Source organism: Sturnus vulgaris, chromosome 5, assembly GCF_052056855.1.
Source record: "Sturnus vulgaris isolate bStuVul1 chromosome 5, bStuVul1.hap1, whole genome shotgun sequence".
NCBI classification, from domain to species: Eukaryota; Metazoa; Chordata; class Aves; order Passeriformes; family Sturnidae; genus Sturnus; species Sturnus vulgaris.
The window spans coordinates 12,587,838-12,605,383 of record NC_142247.1 but is presented as its reverse complement, the minus strand read 5'-3'; the positions used below and the strand labels follow the sequence as shown (position 1 = coordinate 12,605,383).

The 17,546-nt window shown below is 40.5% G+C and overlaps 2 protein-coding genes across 2 annotated transcripts in view; one reads left to right on the top strand and one right to left on the bottom strand.

The window, feature by feature from the left end:
- Nucleotides 1-674, bottom strand: part of SMC1B (structural maintenance of chromosomes 1B) — a 29,704-nt gene extending 29,030 nt beyond the window's left edge. Inside the window, exon 1 of the mRNA XM_014880365.2 lies at nucleotides 430-674. Within this exon, the coding sequence (XP_014735851.2) occupies nucleotides 430-538 (109 nt within the window). The 5' untranslated portion in view covers nucleotides 539-674. The remainder of the gene's footprint in view (nucleotides 1-429) is intronic.
- An 80-nt stretch (nucleotides 675-754) lies between these two features.
- RIBC2 (RIB43A domain with coiled-coils 2) lies at nucleotides 755-16,845 on the top strand. The gene is made up of 7 exons (XM_088164863.1): nucleotides 755-1,218; nucleotides 4,650-4,731; nucleotides 6,064-6,408; nucleotides 6,982-7,100; nucleotides 11,679-11,906; nucleotides 13,271-13,437; nucleotides 14,553-16,845. Exons 1-7 carry the CDS (start codon nucleotides 1,102-1,104, stop codon nucleotides 14,632-14,634), a joined length of 1,140 nt encoding a protein of 379 aa, XP_088020989.1. The 5' UTR covers nucleotides 755-1,101; the 3' UTR covers nucleotides 14,635-16,845.
- Nucleotides 16,846-17,546: the final 701 nt, after the last annotated feature.

Sequence of the window (17,546 nt, the reverse complement as noted above, 5' to 3'; positions counted from 1 at the left end):
CGCCGCCCTCCCCTTCCCTGAGGCAGCGTAGCAAAACCCAGACTGCCATCAAGAAGCAGGGTTCCACTGGCACAGTCCATAGTATTAAAATAAAACCATCTTTATGTGATCTCTGCAAGCTGGGGTGGCCAAGACAAGGTGTGCTGTTCGCAAACTAGGCTTTCTGCGTAAGCTGGAAAGCACCAAATAAACTCGAAATTAAAATTCCATTAACTCCCTCTCCCCCTCCAGCCTGTTCCTGCCCTTCTATATGGTAAAAACGTACATTTTCAGCTAAGAATTACAGAGCAGGTGCCTCCAAGGCTTCATTGGCGCTGCCACCCCTTCAGATGCACATGGAATTTTCAGCAGGTCCGTGAGGCTAGATCCCACCAAACTGAGCCCTCAATGTCGACACCTCACGGAGCAGTTGCCCCCCGCCCACACTACCTGATCCATTGGGCCCGATGATGCAGTTGAACCTCATGAAGGGGCCGATAACCTGCTGTCCCCTCCATGACTTAAAGTCCTTCATCACCAAGAGCTTCAGGTAACCCATCCCCGCGGAGAGCAGGAGCTCCTGAGCTCCGCGCCTCAACCCCCTCAAAAAGTCGACGACGATACTTCACCAGTACATTCACTGACAGAAAGACAGCCCAAACCGACACCTCCGTCCCACAATTTTATCGCCTCAAAATGACGGGCAACCCCGCCCCGCCCTGCCCTGCCCTCACAGCCTGCGCGCCTCGTGCAGCGGCCCCGCCCCGCCGTGCATCGCGACGGGCCGCGGTGTGTCCCGGCTGGCCACTGCCGCTCCCGTTCCCATCGCCACGGGCCGCGGTCTGTCCCGGCTGGCCACTGCCGCTCCCATCGCCACAGGCCGCGGTCTGTCCCGGCTGGCCACTGCCGCTCCCGTTCCCATCGCCACGGGCCGCGGTGTGTCCCGGCTGGCCCCCCCTAGCTCCTGTTCCCATCGCGACGGGCCGCCTTGTGTCCCGGCTTGCTACTGCCGCTCCCGTTCCCATCGCCACGGGCCGCGGTGTGTTCCGGCTGGACGCTGCCCCTACTCCCGGCCGCTGCTCTCACTCCAGCCCCGCCGTCCCGCTGTTCGCTCCTGGCGCCATGAGCGGGCTGGGGCCGCAGCGGGACCTGGAGGAGGCCGCCGCCCTGGAGCGCCGGCGGCGGCGGGAGCTGCTGCGGCGGGACCGCATCTTCAACGCACGGATCCGCACCATAGGGGTGAGGGCGGGCAGGAAGGGAGGGAAGGCGCCGTGCCCCGCGCCGCTCCCCGGAGTTCTGAGGAGAACGGCTGAACGCGGGGGTAAACCCCAGTTACAGTGGGGCAGGGAAGGAAGGGGCGGCTGAGCCGGCCTGGGCGGGCCGAGAGCGGTACACCAGGGAGCCCTCCTCAGGTGTGTGCGTGAGGGGGAACAAGCAGGAAGGGAGGGTCCAGATGCAACTTTTAGAGTCGCGCTTAAAGTTACTGATGAAAGAAATCACGGAGTATTTAGGGTTGGAAGGGACCTCTGGAGATCATCCACTCCAACCCCGCCCCCCCTCCCCGCCACGGCAGGGTCACCCAGAGCAAGTGACACAGGGACGTGTCCAGGTGGGTTTGGAATATCTTCAGGGGGAAAGACTCCGTGACCTCCCTGGGCAGCTGTTTGGTGCACTGCCACTCTCCATGGAAAGAGGCTCTTCCTCCTGCTGAGGCAAAACTTGCTGTGTTTTACTTTATGGCCATTGCTTCTCGTGTGTACCTATGCCCCGCTGCTTTGGATTCAAGGGCAAGGTGTCATTGTCCCCTAACAGCACAGAGATCAAGCCCTGTGTTGCATCTCTGTGTAGGAGTACTTTGAGGGAAGCCAAGAGCTTCCAGAGTCAGCTCATGTAATGTGGCTGAAACAATTGTTTTTTACCTCTGTGCTCTGTGATACTGTCCTTGTCTGCTTGGACCTCGCTAGAATTGATGCTGTGAGAGATTTACTGCTGTAAGTGTCCTGCAATTAATCTGCATTTTGCATCAGACAAAATAGGACAGATCCATTCTTGTTAACTTATATGTAATTAATTGTTGTGTCTGATTTTTCTTGGTGTGGATGTGTAAATGTGAACACCCTTCAGGGTAGTGGATTTTCTCCAGAGTTTACTATGCAGTTTGCATCCTGAATGTCAGGGAATAATGTGCTCTATACCTATTTGACTTTGGATGCAATAGTATATTGAATCTCCCTGTGATATTTCCAAAGGCCCACATTAGGATTTTATGAGCATGCACAGAGGGAAGAGTGCTGTGAGGTGGTTTTATTGAACTGGTAGAATTGCAAGAGATGTCAATTGGATCCTCTTTTCTTAGGTACAGAAACATAACCCAATGGAAAAATATCTTCACCTTATCTCTAACAGGGCCTTGAATTTTTTCTTGTCACTCTTATGCAAGAATCATTGTGGGTGCAGAGCAATTAGCAGTTCCCACTCACTGAACATGACAAGTGTGTCCACTTGGTACAGCATCCTGACACATAACAATATCCTTAAGTGCCCAACAACATACTTAAGTGGAAGGAGCTAATAACATTTTTTAGCAATTATGGGATGGGTTAAGATACTTGAAATTTCTTAATCAGAAACACGTATTTTCTCTATAAACTTGCTTTTCTAGAGCCTTAAAAATGAAGTGAAAACCATAAATTCTCAGTTAATGAAATATCAGACAACTAATATATCCTGGTGTGTTTTATTGAGCTATACTGTAGTACACCATCCGAAGGTTTTACCCAAATACTTCTGTAGATTTGCCTTGTTTTGTAGAACTGACTCAGGCAGTTTTGATAGATCTGTTATGTTAGACAAACATCTAAAATGAAGGAGAGCTCATCTGGAGAATTTTGATTAACAGTTTATTTTGATTTAACATCATTCAATGTACCTGAACAATTATGCTGACAGAAGGGACTGTCTTATGCTTTGAAGTTAGGCCAGGTCTGAACCGTGAAGAGCCAGGAAATCCATACAGGGATATTCTATATCAGTATTTCCATGTTGTTTTAAGAGTCTTTGCTTCTGTTCTCTGACCAGTTTACCTGAGTGGCAGTCGCTGAGAAAATTTAAAAATCAGGACAGTATTGACTTAGAAAACAGAAATCCTAAAGCAGGATTTGAATGTTTTAAAAACATGGAGGTAATATACTGGAAAGCAGAATGGTAACCCAGATTTTTTTTTTCCTTGATTATTTCTAGTTTTATTATTACTTTGACTTCTGCATCTGTTTTGTCATCTGAGTAATGAAAATGTAGGATAATACCCTCTTCAGTTACAGATTGAAGATTTTATCCTCAGTAAATCATGATTTTTCTAAAGAGTTCAGATGAGTAATCCAAATGAAATATTACTTTCAATTTACATGTAAACTTTATGCATAAATAGAACCAGTTTAGAATTAGCTGCCTCGAACTATTCATAGATTTCTTATTTAAGCACTGCAAAGTGAAACCTGTAGTTTTATGTGACTGGGAATGTCTGGTTTTGGTTTTTGTGTCGAGTGGAAGTGTTTTGAAGAGGACAGAGCCAAGAGTGTAACACAAGTCGATTCACTGACCTACCTCTATTATTGCCACAATACTAAGGACTTGTATTGAATTTCTCTTAGCAGTATTTCCTGTAGTTTTATTGTCGGCTTGGCTTTCCTAATGAGATCTCTGAAAGAGTTGATGTTTAGTGCCCACAACACCATTGTTTTTGGAGGATAGAATTCTTGATGGTTTCACCCTTACTTACAAACTTACCTCCTTGCCTGATTGCTATTGTCAGTTGTCCATTACAGCACTAACCATGTGTATTTTCAGCCACGATCTGTTTCTGTTTTCATCTGAATAGGTTTTAGACAAAGACTATTAAAATTGTTTACCAGATTCTTCAAGATTTGTCATTGCATTTTTTGACAAAATTTTTTAAGACATGAAGTGACTTGATAGTAAAAAAATAGAAAATAGGTAAAATCCACGTTTCTGCCTATTAATTTGCCACCATCTGCCAACAAATATGGGGTCACATTCTTTTGCCTAAAATGGAGGTGTGTGCTCCCACTTGTTGATGTGCCCTATATTGTCCTTTGCTCAAGTCCCACTTGACATGGATGTGGATGTTCTGTACCATATCTGTCAGCTCATCACAGATCATTCACCTTATAGAGGATTTTGGAAACCATGTGAATCTCTCTGCTAAGATGTTTCCATTCCATTCTTATAGTGAACCCTTTGTATTTTTTTCAAATATTGATTATTACAACTTCTTGCCATCTTTACTGTTAAAATACTTAGCTGCCTTATAAATGAAAGCAGAACAATAAAATAAAATTGCCAGCTGTAATGGGGAAAACATAGTATGTGTAACGCAGCTGAAAATATTTATAGCTCTATGTATCATGTAAATGTGGTGTTTTCATCTGATTAGGTGCAAGAGCATACCTATCATTATTAAAACAAAGCAAACAAACAAGAATGTTTCTGGATTTTGTTTCACCTACATTTAGTAATGTGTATGTATTCTGTTGCTAGTGGGGTTATATCAACTGTGTGCAACTGTGAGTCAGTGTAGCCTGACAATAGCTGTTTTAATTGTTCAAACGCAGTATCTCCTAAAGAACTGTTTTTTATTTTCATTTTAATAGATTGATAAAGATGCATTGGATGCACAGGTCAAGGAGAGGAAAATTCAAGAAGCAGCTGAAAAAGCAGAACATGAAAGATTTGGTATATTCCTAGATACTGTGATATTTCTGTGAATAGTTAAATGTTTTAAACCATTTCCTGCTTTCTTTTATCCCTTCATATATTCTCTAAATCCAGTCATCCAGTTTATGTCCTATTTATATTCATATATCTACACTGCACAGTATGTATTCTCCTTGCTATCTTAAGATTTATATTGACATGATTAAACTGGGATACATTGCCTAATAGGCCAGAATTTTCAGTGTTTTCTTTTAAAAGGTATTGATGAATAGCATAATTTAAAAACCTGAATATGCAGCAGAATTTTTAAAAAAAATTACTTACCACTGTCCTTTTCAGTATAGTGGTGGCTAATCTGTTTTAGTTGCTTTCTTGTAGAGTGAGCTCATCTTGTGTCTAGCCATTCTTCCACAGAATGTATAGATTCTGTACAATCCTCTCTAGATTGTTGTTGCTGGAAGAATGAGTCATGTATAGTAAGGCAATAAGAGGAGCCATTGCTGAGTCAGAACTCACAGCCACAAAAATATTTCATGCTGTGCCCTGACCTCAAACCCTTGGTGGTATTCTGTGCTTGGCATGCTTTCCTGTGCTATCAGGTGAAAAGGTCCCACAGCTTGAGCTCTCTGTGTGCCTCAGGAGGAGCTAAAATGGAGCTGCCAGCTTCCATGCTGTGCTGCTTCTACAGCTGCTTGTGACTTTCCTGGCCAGAAAATACACCTGTCAGGGTCTGACTCTTGGGAAACTACCAGCAGCAATGTGGAGTCTGGCAAAAGTTTTGTTGTTTGTTTTTTCTTAAAAATGCTGTAGTTTATTTAGTTTCACTTAAGTGGGCAGGAACTCTTAAGCTGTTCAAAACTTATTGCCAGCCAATGATTTTAGTGCTATGGTTAGAAAAATCATTGGAACTGTGGAAGATCTATCTATATTCCTTTCAGTTGCAGCCCAATTTTGATTTTCTTCCTGACAAGCAACAATATATTTCAGCTGTAGCTGTAAACTAATAGTATATAGGAACAACTGGTTTACTGTACATTTCTTGTCTTCCTGCAGGTTTTCACCAAACTAAACCTCATATTTCTAGTACTTATGATTTGTTTCATATGCATATATTTCATCATAATATTAATAAAAGAATTTACACCTAAAAAGCTGAAAATATCTCATAAGTAAATATTACTAATATTCGAGTGTTTTCTGGGCTGGTACTTATGGATCAAATACTCTCCTAAGGCATAACAGTTTGAAGACTTTTATTCTGTTTATTCATCTTGAAAATTTTATTTTCACCTTATGTGTGCACTCCAATGCTCTAAGAGTTGTGGTTTCGTTCTGTTCGTATTTGTCTAGCTCATTATATGAAGAAAAACGACAAGCTCTTGTGTCTGTTGGAAGAACGACAGAAAAATGAAACCAAAGACTTGAACAGGGCTCTCGTTGAATTTCAGAAGAATTTTCAGAAACCGGAAACAAGACGTGAATTTGACCTGAATGATCCACAAGCCCTAAAGAAAGACAGACCTGCTCGAGTTTCAGACGATGATCCTCGGTGTACTATATCTGGCATGCAGAAGTTTATGGGTGAAGACTTAAACTATGATCAGAGGATGAAGTTTCAAAAGGAGCAGTTAAGGGAGTGGTCTCTTCAGCAACAGAAAGACTGGAAAAATGCATTAGCTGACCAAAAACTGGCAGGTAACAAAAAAGATAATGTAGTTTTAATCTTCTTTTACTGAAGTTGTGATGTATCTGATGAAAATATGGTATACCCTATTGTATATTTAATTTCTAGAAATACTAGAGCAGTTTTTACTTTATAAGCTCTAATGTATTCACTATTTCTCTTAGGAAATCTCTATTTCATAACATGTGATTGTGACACTACCCAGGTTTCATTTCTGGTTTATGCCACCAGTTGGTCATCAGGCCAAACTGTCCAATCCATACTGTCCTAGAGCAGAAAAAATGATACTGATTTTTCTTTCCCAGCTTGTCATGAAACATTATTTTCTGCAGTACTTAACATACTTCTTTCATTTTAACACAAACTGTTTAGACAAAATAGGTATCATATTAAACAGGCAGGTAAGATAGGTAATAGATCCATGAGTCACCTGAAATCCCAAGATGGACAGCTTTGAGGGTAGGATTTGGAAATAAATATTCAGCCTACTGTATCTGTAGCTCCCCCTGCCTCTTCCCCTGATTAATTCATATGGCACATCATGTTCATGAATATTGACTAAATTTCATTTGAATCTAATTTAGATGATCTTTATGACAAGTTCAGGGTCGAACTTGACCGAAAGATTATGGAGGAGCAAAAAAAAGAAGAGGAAAGCAGGCGTGCAGTTTGTACGGCTACTAAAGATTTCAATAGAATCCAGGTAAATTAACATTAAGTTGGTTTGTTGTTTTTAGAAAACGTGGGGACAGAGAAGGAAAATAAGATGCACAAAATCAGAATGAATAGTTATGTTGTCACAGGAGTTTCTTAGCAGCTGACTTCTAAGGCTGTTTCAGCTTGTAACAAGATAAATGTTATGCACTTTGCCAAGTAAACAATGGATCCAAGGATCTAGATGTCCTCTATCTAGTTATCCTATGCCAAAATTGTCCCTCCTGGTTCTCAGCTTGCTGGCTGGTGTGCAGAAACAGCTCCACAGCAATTCGGGGGCTTTGAACTGGTAAACTGGGGTACAGCAAAAGCCTCCCTTGCTTCTTTCTCAGTTTATGTCAGTCCTCCCATACTCTTACTGTCTCTGTCTGCTTTTCTTTGCACTTGTGTGGAAACATTGCTAACAGTTGCTTTTTGTCCATATTGTTTACATTAATTCCCGACAACCACTGTTTTTGGCACTTTGGCTGCTTCATGGGTGTTTGTGTACCACGTCTCTTAGTTGTTTACTGACCTGGCTTTGGAACCTGTCTTAGTACCATTATCTGTTATGCTCTAGTTCTTTGTTTTACTGCAAAGAGTTTTTTTCTTTTCAGCTTCTACATACAACTCAAAGGGCTACATGGATGTGATTAGCTTGGTTAAACTTACTTGTTTATAATATGTAAACTATATTTGTTGTGACTTAGCTTTAAATGTATTTAGTCACATCAAAATAAACCACATAAGAATTACCTACATTAAGTATGGTCCTTTTTGGTTTAGTTGTATGAGCATGCAAGTCTCTAATGTTGCTTGAGCCTTTGTGGGGGACATTTGTCATATAATTTTGTTTATAGACAGCCCGAGTTGTAATGTAAAATGTAAAAGTACAGGAGCAAGCCATCTCCATGTACTGAAAGCAAAGCCAGTGGTGAAGATCAGCCTGGCTGAACAGACAGCTTTGGCTGGAACTCAGGGAGAAAAAGAGGGTTTATTAAATTTGGAAGAAGGAGCAGGCAGCTCAGGAGGACTGCAATAATGTGAGGTTATGCAGGGAGAAGATAAGAAGAGGCCAAAGCCCAGCTAGAACTTTAGAACCTTAGGCTACTGCTGTTAAAGACAATGAAAAATGTTTCTAAAAATACATCAGCAGCAAAAGAAAGGCAAAGAGAATCTCTATCCTATGTTTGGGGGCAATAAAGTGACAGAGTATAACGAAAAGACTGAGGTATGTATCTTCTCTGCTTTGGTCTTCAGCCCCCTGAGCTGGAAGGCAGGGGCAGGGACCTGAATGAAGCTCCCATATTCCAGGAGAGAATGCTCAGAGAACTTCTTTGCAACTTAGACCCACAGAAGTCCATGGGGCTGGATGGGATCCACCCAAGGGTACTGAGGGAGCTGGTGGCAGTGCTCATGGAGCCACTTTCCATCATTTCCCAGCTTGCTGGCTCACCAGGGAGGTCCCAGGTGAAGGGAAGTATGGCACTGCTGTAAGAAGGGCTGGAAGGAAGATCCTGACCTCGATGTCAGGAAAGGTCATGGAGAAGATCCTCTTGAGTGCCACCATGAACACATGCAGGACAACCAGGGCATCAGCCCAGCCAGCCAGGGTTTGTGACAGGCAGATCCTGCTTGACCCACCTGATCTCCTGGGACAGAGTGACCCCCTCAATGGATGTGTCTGACTGGACTTTAGGAAAGCCTTTGACACTTTTCCACAGCATTTTCCTCATTGCTTGGACAGGGACACACACTGTTCAGTGGGTAAAAGACTGGCTGGATGTCTGGGCTCAGAGAGTGGTGGGGAATGGAGCTGGGGCCAGAACCAATGGTGTTCCCAAGGCTCAGAATGGGGTCAGCTTGGGATCAACAATGACCTGGACAAGGGGATCGAAGCACTTTGTAGATGGCACCAAGTCTTCTGGAAGGTAGGAAGGCTCTGCAGAGGGATCTGGACAGGCTGGAATAATGGGCCTGGGCCAGTGGTCTGAGTTTCAACAAGGCCAAGTTCTGGATTTTGCACTTGGGTCACAGCAATCCCCTACAGCTCCAAGATGGGGACGGTGGCTGGGAAGTGCCTGACATGAAAGGCCCTGGGGTGCTGGTGACAGTGGCTGAACATGAGCCAGCTGTGCCCAGGTAGACAAGAGGCCAGTGGCACCTGGCCTGCATCAGAAATAGTAAAGCCAGCAGGACTTTGACTGAACAAGATAAACCTGTTGTGTTTCCAGAGTTTAAAATCTTTCTTGTCATTAATCATGGCATAGTAGTGTGACATGCATGGCTATGCATTGAGCTGGCAGTTTCCTCCTGTAAGATTCTCAGGCAGCTTGGAAATCTTATGTTCTCCCTCTCAAAGAGAAATCTGAGTTACAGTGTCGAAGTGCCTTGATCTGTTGCTAGATTGCAGTGGAGTGACATTAAGAAAGTGATCTAAATAATAATTGCACATTTTAAGCTTCAAGGCCAGCAATTATGTGAGATCCATTCCAAATTATTTTCTGTTAAATGTGATTTACTCTGGAGCTTTTTTGAAAGTACAAATAATTGCTTCATAGTATTAATAAGAGGAAAGTACATAGCCAGATGTTCTGGTTCAGTGTTCCAAAAATATTGGATGATTGAATATCTTTGGGCATTTGGGTCTTAAAAATTGTCATGTCATAGTTCCTTTCAGGTATTTATTTACTCTTTTTTGAGAAAAAAAATTCAGGAAAATACATTTTGAATTTTAAAAATTTCTTTAACCTGGTAAAAGTCATACTCATATCTGAGATGGAAAAGTGGCTTTTAATTGCTGCTGTATTCCATGTTGTGATGACAGTGATTCCTAGATCTGAAGTTGATGTTTGTCACATGAATCTTGATTTGCCTGAGGTTTTCCATTTGTGTAAAAGTAGGCATTTATTTTTTTGCTCTGTAGTTGATGTTCCTGTTGGGTATAGACGTCTCTAAATATGAGGTTTTCAGCATTGTCTAAGTTGAATTATGGCTTAGCTAATGGATAATTTAAAAAAATTAATTAATCTTTTATTACTTTCTTTGTGCATCAGATACTTCTGTTATTTTAATGGAAACCACAAGGCTGTTTCCAGCCAAGGAATTTATTAATCTAGGATATACTACATAGTTGTTGTTTCTTCTGCCCCATCACTGTGGTGGTTTTCCATGTTTCCTTGGAGCAAACACAAGTCACTCACTGGCAGTCTTCTGGCCTGATGTTTGGGACAACCACTGTTATCCAGACTCAAAGTCTGTAACTACAAATGTCGAGATAATTCCAGTTTAGCAGTCTCCTCTGGTAGCATAGATCACCCTGCTTGCTCAATTACGATTCTTTTCCTTAACATGTGCAGAGGAACAAGTTCTCACACGTCTGTAGTCATGTCATTCTCAGTTGTTTTTATCTTCTAGTTATTCTGCCTACTCATGTTCAGCTTTCCTTTATATGGCACAGAAGACTTCACCTGCTTTTTCTTAATGGAAAACCTTTCTGTTTTCATTTGTCCTGATCCGTTTCATCTGTCCTGATTTGCCAATGTGTGTGTGCCAACCATTGAGCTACTGATCAGCAAGGAAAGTATGTGCTGTTCTACATAAGTGAATATGCTCAAGGCAGTGATTATTTTTAACAGCACATCTTGGTCAAAGTGGAGACAGAATCACCTACTGATCTGTAACAGTCAAAATAGGCAGATAAAGAGAGACAGGTCTGGCAGCCTGTGCTCTGTGTGCCCTTGTAAGCAGGAAGTTTCCTGTCCTCTGTTCACTGGAAGTTGGAATCAGGCATTTTTCCAGATAGATTAGTTTATGCATTACAGAAGAATGAGACAGTATTAGAATAGGAAAATGCATAGCATTATCATTCTACTTCAGATTAGTTTACATAGTCTAATTGTTCTTTGAAAGGTAATTATGTTCAGTATAATATCATTATATTTTGTTTCTGGAGTATTGTAAGAGGAAAATTTCCTGTGAATAGGAGACTGTGCCTTGTAGTGAACATTAGGAGCAATGATTTCCATAGAAAATGCATACTGTGATCTCCAGTATTTCAGATACATTCACGTAATATGATTCAAATTAGCATTTTGTATCAGCAAAGAGAATCAAGGCTGCATCTTCAGACTTTAATTGTACATCTCTTGTCTGTCTGTTTTGAGGGTTTACCCATGCTCTTCACCTAGATTCAGCATGTAATATATAAATCAAGGCTCATGATTCCAGATTGTAAATTTTATTGTAAATTTCTTCCATATTATGTCTGTCTGCCAAATATATACTGGTTATTTACTTGGGGATAAATGTGGAATTATTTTTTATTTAATTCTGTGTTTTCTTATAAAACAAAGGTCTTTTTTCCCCAGTTACTTGCTATATGTGAATGACAACATTAAAGAATTGTTTGATATTAGGCTTTTGATCTTGGCCAATAAGACAACTATCACAGTATTTGTATGTGATGTTTTTGACAACTATATGCAGGTTGGAAAGGCATCTGTTATGATGTGTTAACATTTTTTCACCCCTTAGTTCATATTTCTGTTGGAAAAAAACATCACCTCTCTCTTTCCATTGAATTTAGGCTGCTGAACTAGATCGTAAAAATGAATTGGAAAAGGCTCAGAAAATGAAAGATGACATGGATGAAATTACCTGCCTCCTTCGAGGAGACTTCCTTTCTGAAAACCCTAACCAAGCAATCGGTCCCTGGGGTAAACATAATGTGCTCGTGAATAGATGGAAGGGAATGAATCAGGAGCAGCTCATGGCAATTCGTGAATTTCAAAAGGAGCAAGCTGTGGAGAAACTGGTATTTAAGCTCACATGCGTTTCATGTATTTTATGTTTTCTTGCTTGTAATAATACTATAGACAATATTTGTAGAGGAAAAATACTATTCTTTGCCCTGGACATGCCAGTATGAGACTGTTTTCCATTGATCTACACTTTACCCAAACTTTAATCAGTCTAACTGCACACAGTACATCTGAAGCACCTGGGAGATGTCATGGAGTAGGCTGGAGCCCTGCACTTGGACTGGGAGGAAGGTTGCCGAGGACCCCAGGGCCGAGGGGATCTTAGGGCATGGTCCACGATGGTCCAGCTGAGCAGCTAAGTCCTGCCCAGCCCAAGACCCAGGCTTCATGGTGCAGTTCAGGACCTGAGAGTGCACAAGCTGCCTGCAAGGAGTGGGCTGCTCCATAGGGGAAGAAGATCCAGGAGCTGAAGGTGAAAGCAGGGCAGGCTAAAGCAGTATTCTCATGCTTAAGGGTATCCAAGGTAAATTGAGCAAGTCCAGTGACCTTGCTCATACATATTTCAGAGGCCTAAAAGTACATGAATGTAAGAATGTAATGGAGTTTCATTTCTACTGTCCCACACAACTATGAGCCGTGCTGTAAAGTAGAATTTCAATGGTAATCGTTGCTGCTCTAGAGGAATATAGAAGCAGGCAGTCAAAATGAAGACAGACTAGAAGTCTCCTATGAAGTCAAGAGTGTCCAGGCTTAGATATTGTGAAGTAGGAAGTGACTTGCCTCCCTCACTGCAGAGGCTGCATTTATGACAGCTAAAGAATAGTATTAGATTTTGTCTTTTAGTCCTCACAATACTGTAGGTTATACTATATCTCACCTAGTACTGTTATTAAAGCTGAAGGTAGAATTGTCATTTTCCTGCCTCTCTTATTATTCTGAAATGAACTCATTCAAGTCATTAGGCTGGCTGAAAATGAGTACAACCAAGAAAAGTAAGTTTTTTGTAGGCCTGATTCTTTTGATTCTGTTCAATGGGCTGTCAGAGGAAAAAGCCAGTTTCTACTCACATGGTGTTTGTGGCTCCCCTATTATACTGAATTAGCCATCTTATAATCCATACTGATGTCTGTGCACTTCTTGCCTCAACAAGTTTCAACTCTTGCTAACAAGAATAATAAAAAAAAAAATCTGTCTTGCTACTCTGGGTTTTTACAGAGAGAAAAAAATAGCTCTTTCATTGGCCGAATCTTGCTTCTGCCTCGTTTAGAAATCCTTGCTCCATAGTCCCCATTTCAAATGCTACCCCTAGTGTTCAATAAAGGCAAACAAGTTTGCTTGGATGAACTTACCCATGAGACTTTATATACAGTTCCATCTTTGAAAGAGAGAAAATGAAGCCTTTTTCTCACTCCTGTAGAGAGAAAGAGAGCAGGAACGCCAAAGAGATGCTGAATGGGACAGACAGCGTCTACAGGCTGCAAGAGCCCAGCTGCTTTGGGAGCGGCGCCAGCAGCGGCAGAATCAGGAACAGCGCCGAGGTTTAGATGTCATGAACGCAGTGCTCTCTCAGGAGCAAAAAGCAAAGTAAGTACCAAACCAGCGTTGTTCAAATAAAAAAACCTCTTTATCGTTATTAACCCAATAGCTTGGCTTTCAAAGAGCTTTTTTCACTTGTTCTGTTTGTAACTTTTTTAATACACTTGTTACAAGTTCATGCTTTTAAAAAATCAACGATTTGCCTGAAGTGTGTTTTCCAGTATTGTTTAATCAATCTTCAAAGAGTAGGTTTTGAGTGTTACTGACTGACTTGAATGAATTAGGATCTGGAATTCTTAAAATCGTTCCACTGACAACAGACTGTTTATATAGATGGCGAAATAGTGTATAAATATAATTAGCTATGCAGAAAATTTGTCAGGTGAAAACCAGTACATATTTCTTTAATTTATCTTAGTTTTCTGAAGCAAAAAAGGATGAACTACCAGTAGAACTTCCAGTTTATGATAGCTCAGGGTTAGGAACACAAACAGCATTTCCATTATGTATGACAGAACTAGGTGATTCTTTAACTAACCACTGGATATGTCTTGATGGGCAGTTCTTGTGTCTGCTCTTATGGGAAAGGAGGAAGATAATACATGCAGGAAAAGAAAAACAAATGTAATGGTTTGGTGTTCTATTTTTCCAGTTCCTTTTTTTTTTCCTTTTTTTTTAGCAGGAGGGCATAAATACAGAATCACAGAATAGTCAGAGTTGGAAGGGACCTCAAATTAGAAGGGTCATCAAGTCTGGCTCTTAAATGAATGGCCTGTATAGAGATTGAACCTGTGACCTTGGCATTATTAGCACCATGCCCTGACCAACTGAGCCACTCTCAGGTTCATACACACCTCCTGCAAATGAATTTCCAATACATGATGCCTTCTTCTTATGAAAACAATGGAATTGTGTTAATTCAGACTTTTTTACTGTTGAGATTTTTGGAGAGATATTTCAGGAAGAAAAAGCTAAGTTTGTTATATTGAGATGTGGCATTTATTTTGCAGAACAAGTTCTAGTTACATTAAATTCCATTTCTAATAATATATGAACATTTATGGGTGTTAATACATTACATATTTTTTAGGTTTCTCAAGCTACTTCTGAATAATAGCAAGAAAATACTTACTAATGGCTTTAAAAAATGTATTTATTTCTAGGAACATTTACCTTAAAGAGGAAGAATATTCAAATATTCCAACAGACGAGTTTTATGCACAGTTTAATACTACCACCCGGTGATGATCTGGATAAATCAACCTGAATTATACAGAAGTATGTAGACACATTAAAATTTTCAGTTGAGCAATTCCATGTTTTATTGTTTTTATCTGTTCCCTGCCATGTTCAAACACTCAAACTAAAGGACAGTCTTCTAGGCCAGATCTGTTCTAAGAAAAGAAAAACATTTGTAATAGTTTTAAACATGATTGTTGTTCTGAAAGGACTAGTTGATTCAGTAGTAGGTTGTTTGACTCTTGTGTCTCAGGCTTAGCTGTAATATTTACATTATTCATTCCTATACTAATCAATTTCTGGAAAGAAATCCGAATTTTTAACTACAGTGCTGCTTTATGCAGCTTGTCCAGATGGGAATGCTGCCTCCCACAGACCACAAGTGATGCACTTCTCTGGGAGGGAAGAAGGTGACCTAGGCAGAAAATTTTGGGTTGATTTGTTTGTGGTTTATTTTTGTTTTTTTTTTTATTTTGGATTTTCTTAAAGCAAAAAAAACCAAAAACCAAAAAAAAGCCAGCCAGACACAAAGGCAAGAAAAAAGGAAGAAGTAAGTGGTCAAGCTGGTCAGAAACTTTTGCTTTTATTACTTGCTTTTATTTTGTGAACAGTGGGAATAGGGAGATAAGAGTTCAATAGTCATCGAGGTGATTAGTGCACTGAGGCATGGCACTGAAACAGAATGTGTGTTAGTGTGGAAAAGCAGGGGGAAAAGTATTCCTAGATATCCTAGATACACCCTCACACTTTGGAAATAATGGAGGAGGTTTCAGGTGATGTGATGCTGAAGAAGAGTTGGGACAGATGTGATGGAATAGGGGTGAAAAAGCAGGTATGCACCAAACAAAGCTTGTGTAGGGTAATTCAGGGAACCTGTGTACTTCCTGTCTTCATGGTGGCAGTATTGGCTTAGCAATTAAAGAGCCAGTCACTGACATTTGAAACATGGGCAAGCACAACACAGAGGAAGAAAATATGGAGAAGCAATGTAGGAAACTAAGTGCATAAGGGAAATGGATGGTGGAGCTAACAAGGAAATGAAATCCAGAAGAAAAAGAGCTGACATGGAAAGGGCTGCAAAAAGGGTTAGAATACTTACCCTAGGAGTCAGAAGGGCTGAAAGAGGAGAAAAAGTAAATCAGATGAGAGATTCAGCTAAGAATCCAAGAACTCTAATATTGTGAACCTTTAATAAAAATAGAGCCCATTTGTGAGAATAGATCTCAAACTGTAACTTGCCAGCATATGGAACATAAATTTGAGCTTAAAAATATCCTGATGATGTCGGCTTGGAGTCCACTGATTGTTCTTTGTCTCAGCAATAATGGTAATGTTGAATGAACTTTGTGGTGAAATAGGTTGAAGATGCCTCCACCAAACAAAGGAGGAAAGATGCTTAAAAAAACCCAAGGGCGGAGGTAAACTCAAATGGTTATTCTTATCTCTGTGAGAATAATGAAGAATGCATGGCTCTTGAGATATGTAGGAAGATTTTAAAATGTTTGAAGGGAGCATTTCTTGAAAGGGAACTGTTCAAACAGATTTGTTTGCTCAGCTGAAGTAGTGCCCTCTGGGATCACACTGATAAAATCTTGCTGCCTGATTCAAAATGCTGATTAAAGAGGAGTTTGGAAAAGAGCCACCATGATAATGCCTTAAGATAGAGAGGTGAAAGAAAATCAAGAATATTCAAATGATTAAAGAAGTGCCTTTCAACATTATTATCTTGAGCAAAAAGATATGTCCCAATTTTAGTACACTGATACAATTGGAATTAATTGTAGTACAGATAGAGGCTAAGTAGAAAAGCAGTGTGGCTGAAATACAGGAACTGAGAAAAGCTGGAAAATGAAGTTGAGAGGAGATCACACTTGCACTGTTAATAATGAGCTGGTCTACAAAGAAGTAAGAAGGAATGATATTCAAGAGATTCCAATGAGATACCATTTGGAAATCCATTTGTCATCAAATGGCTGGATCTCTTTGGAGTGTTACCTAACACTGTATTAAATTGACAACCTCAGGAGTACAGGTACGTGTCTTAGAACAGACAGGCCATCAAATGGGATGGGTGGATTAATATGCCATCTCTAGTAATTCTCACATCACTGAAGTTGAGTTTGACCTGTGCTGAATATCTCAGACTGACTTTTTCTTTTTTACCTAGAATTGTAGTTATCTGACAGAAAAAATAAATAAAGCATATGCTGAAAAGTTCATGAAGTTGTCTTCATTTTTCCAACTTGTGTGACTAGATCCTTGCAGACTTTACAACAGCTCTACAGTTTAACTAAATGATGCTGGACCTCATGAGGTGATGTTTTGAGTTTCCTTCAGAAAGGACTATGTGTTTAAAGCCTTTTTGCATTACCTATTTATTTGCTTGGAAGCATTTTATATAAAGTCACAGAAGGATAGGTTTCTCAGTGGTACTCTGATTAAGCCTTTAGATGGAAATTCAGGTAAGACTGACGGGTCAGTAATTGGGTAGGATTAGGCATCACTGTATTTCCTACAAAACTTTCAGCATCATCAATCTTATTTGCAAAAACAGCCACATTCTATTCTACCTATTGCTTCAGAATATAAAAACTGAAATTTATTTTGGGTGTTAAAAATGAAGCACAATCAAGTTGTAGATAACATGCTTAATGTAAAGGGGAAAGGTCTGATTCACTGTTATATTTTATATTAACTTTTATCTTGCACTGAAACAAGCCATGTTTTCAGTAGGTATTATAACCTGAGCAGGTGATGATAAAGAATTTAAGTACAGGAGCTCCTCAAGTCTGTATGGCTGTGTAACAAATAAGCTGTGAGTGGTATCTTCACCTTTTGAAACATCACTCTCTTAACTTTCACTGATGAGTTTTGAAATAAGTAGAGCAGATAAATTAAAAAGAGCCTTAGTTGATTGT

Coding starts and splice junctions, on each gene's coding strand:
- RIBC2 (XM_088164863.1), top strand. CDS start 1,102: ATGAGCGGGCTGGGGCCGCAGCGGGACCTGGAGGAGGCCGCCGCCCTG. Junction 4,732..6,063: donor AGCAGAACATGAAAGATTTG/GTATATTCCTAG, acceptor GTATTTGTCTAG/CTCATTATATGAAGAAAAAC. Junction 7,101..11,678: donor AAGATTTCAATAGAATCCAG/GTAAATTAACAT, acceptor CATTGAATTTAG/GCTGCTGAACTAGATCGTAA.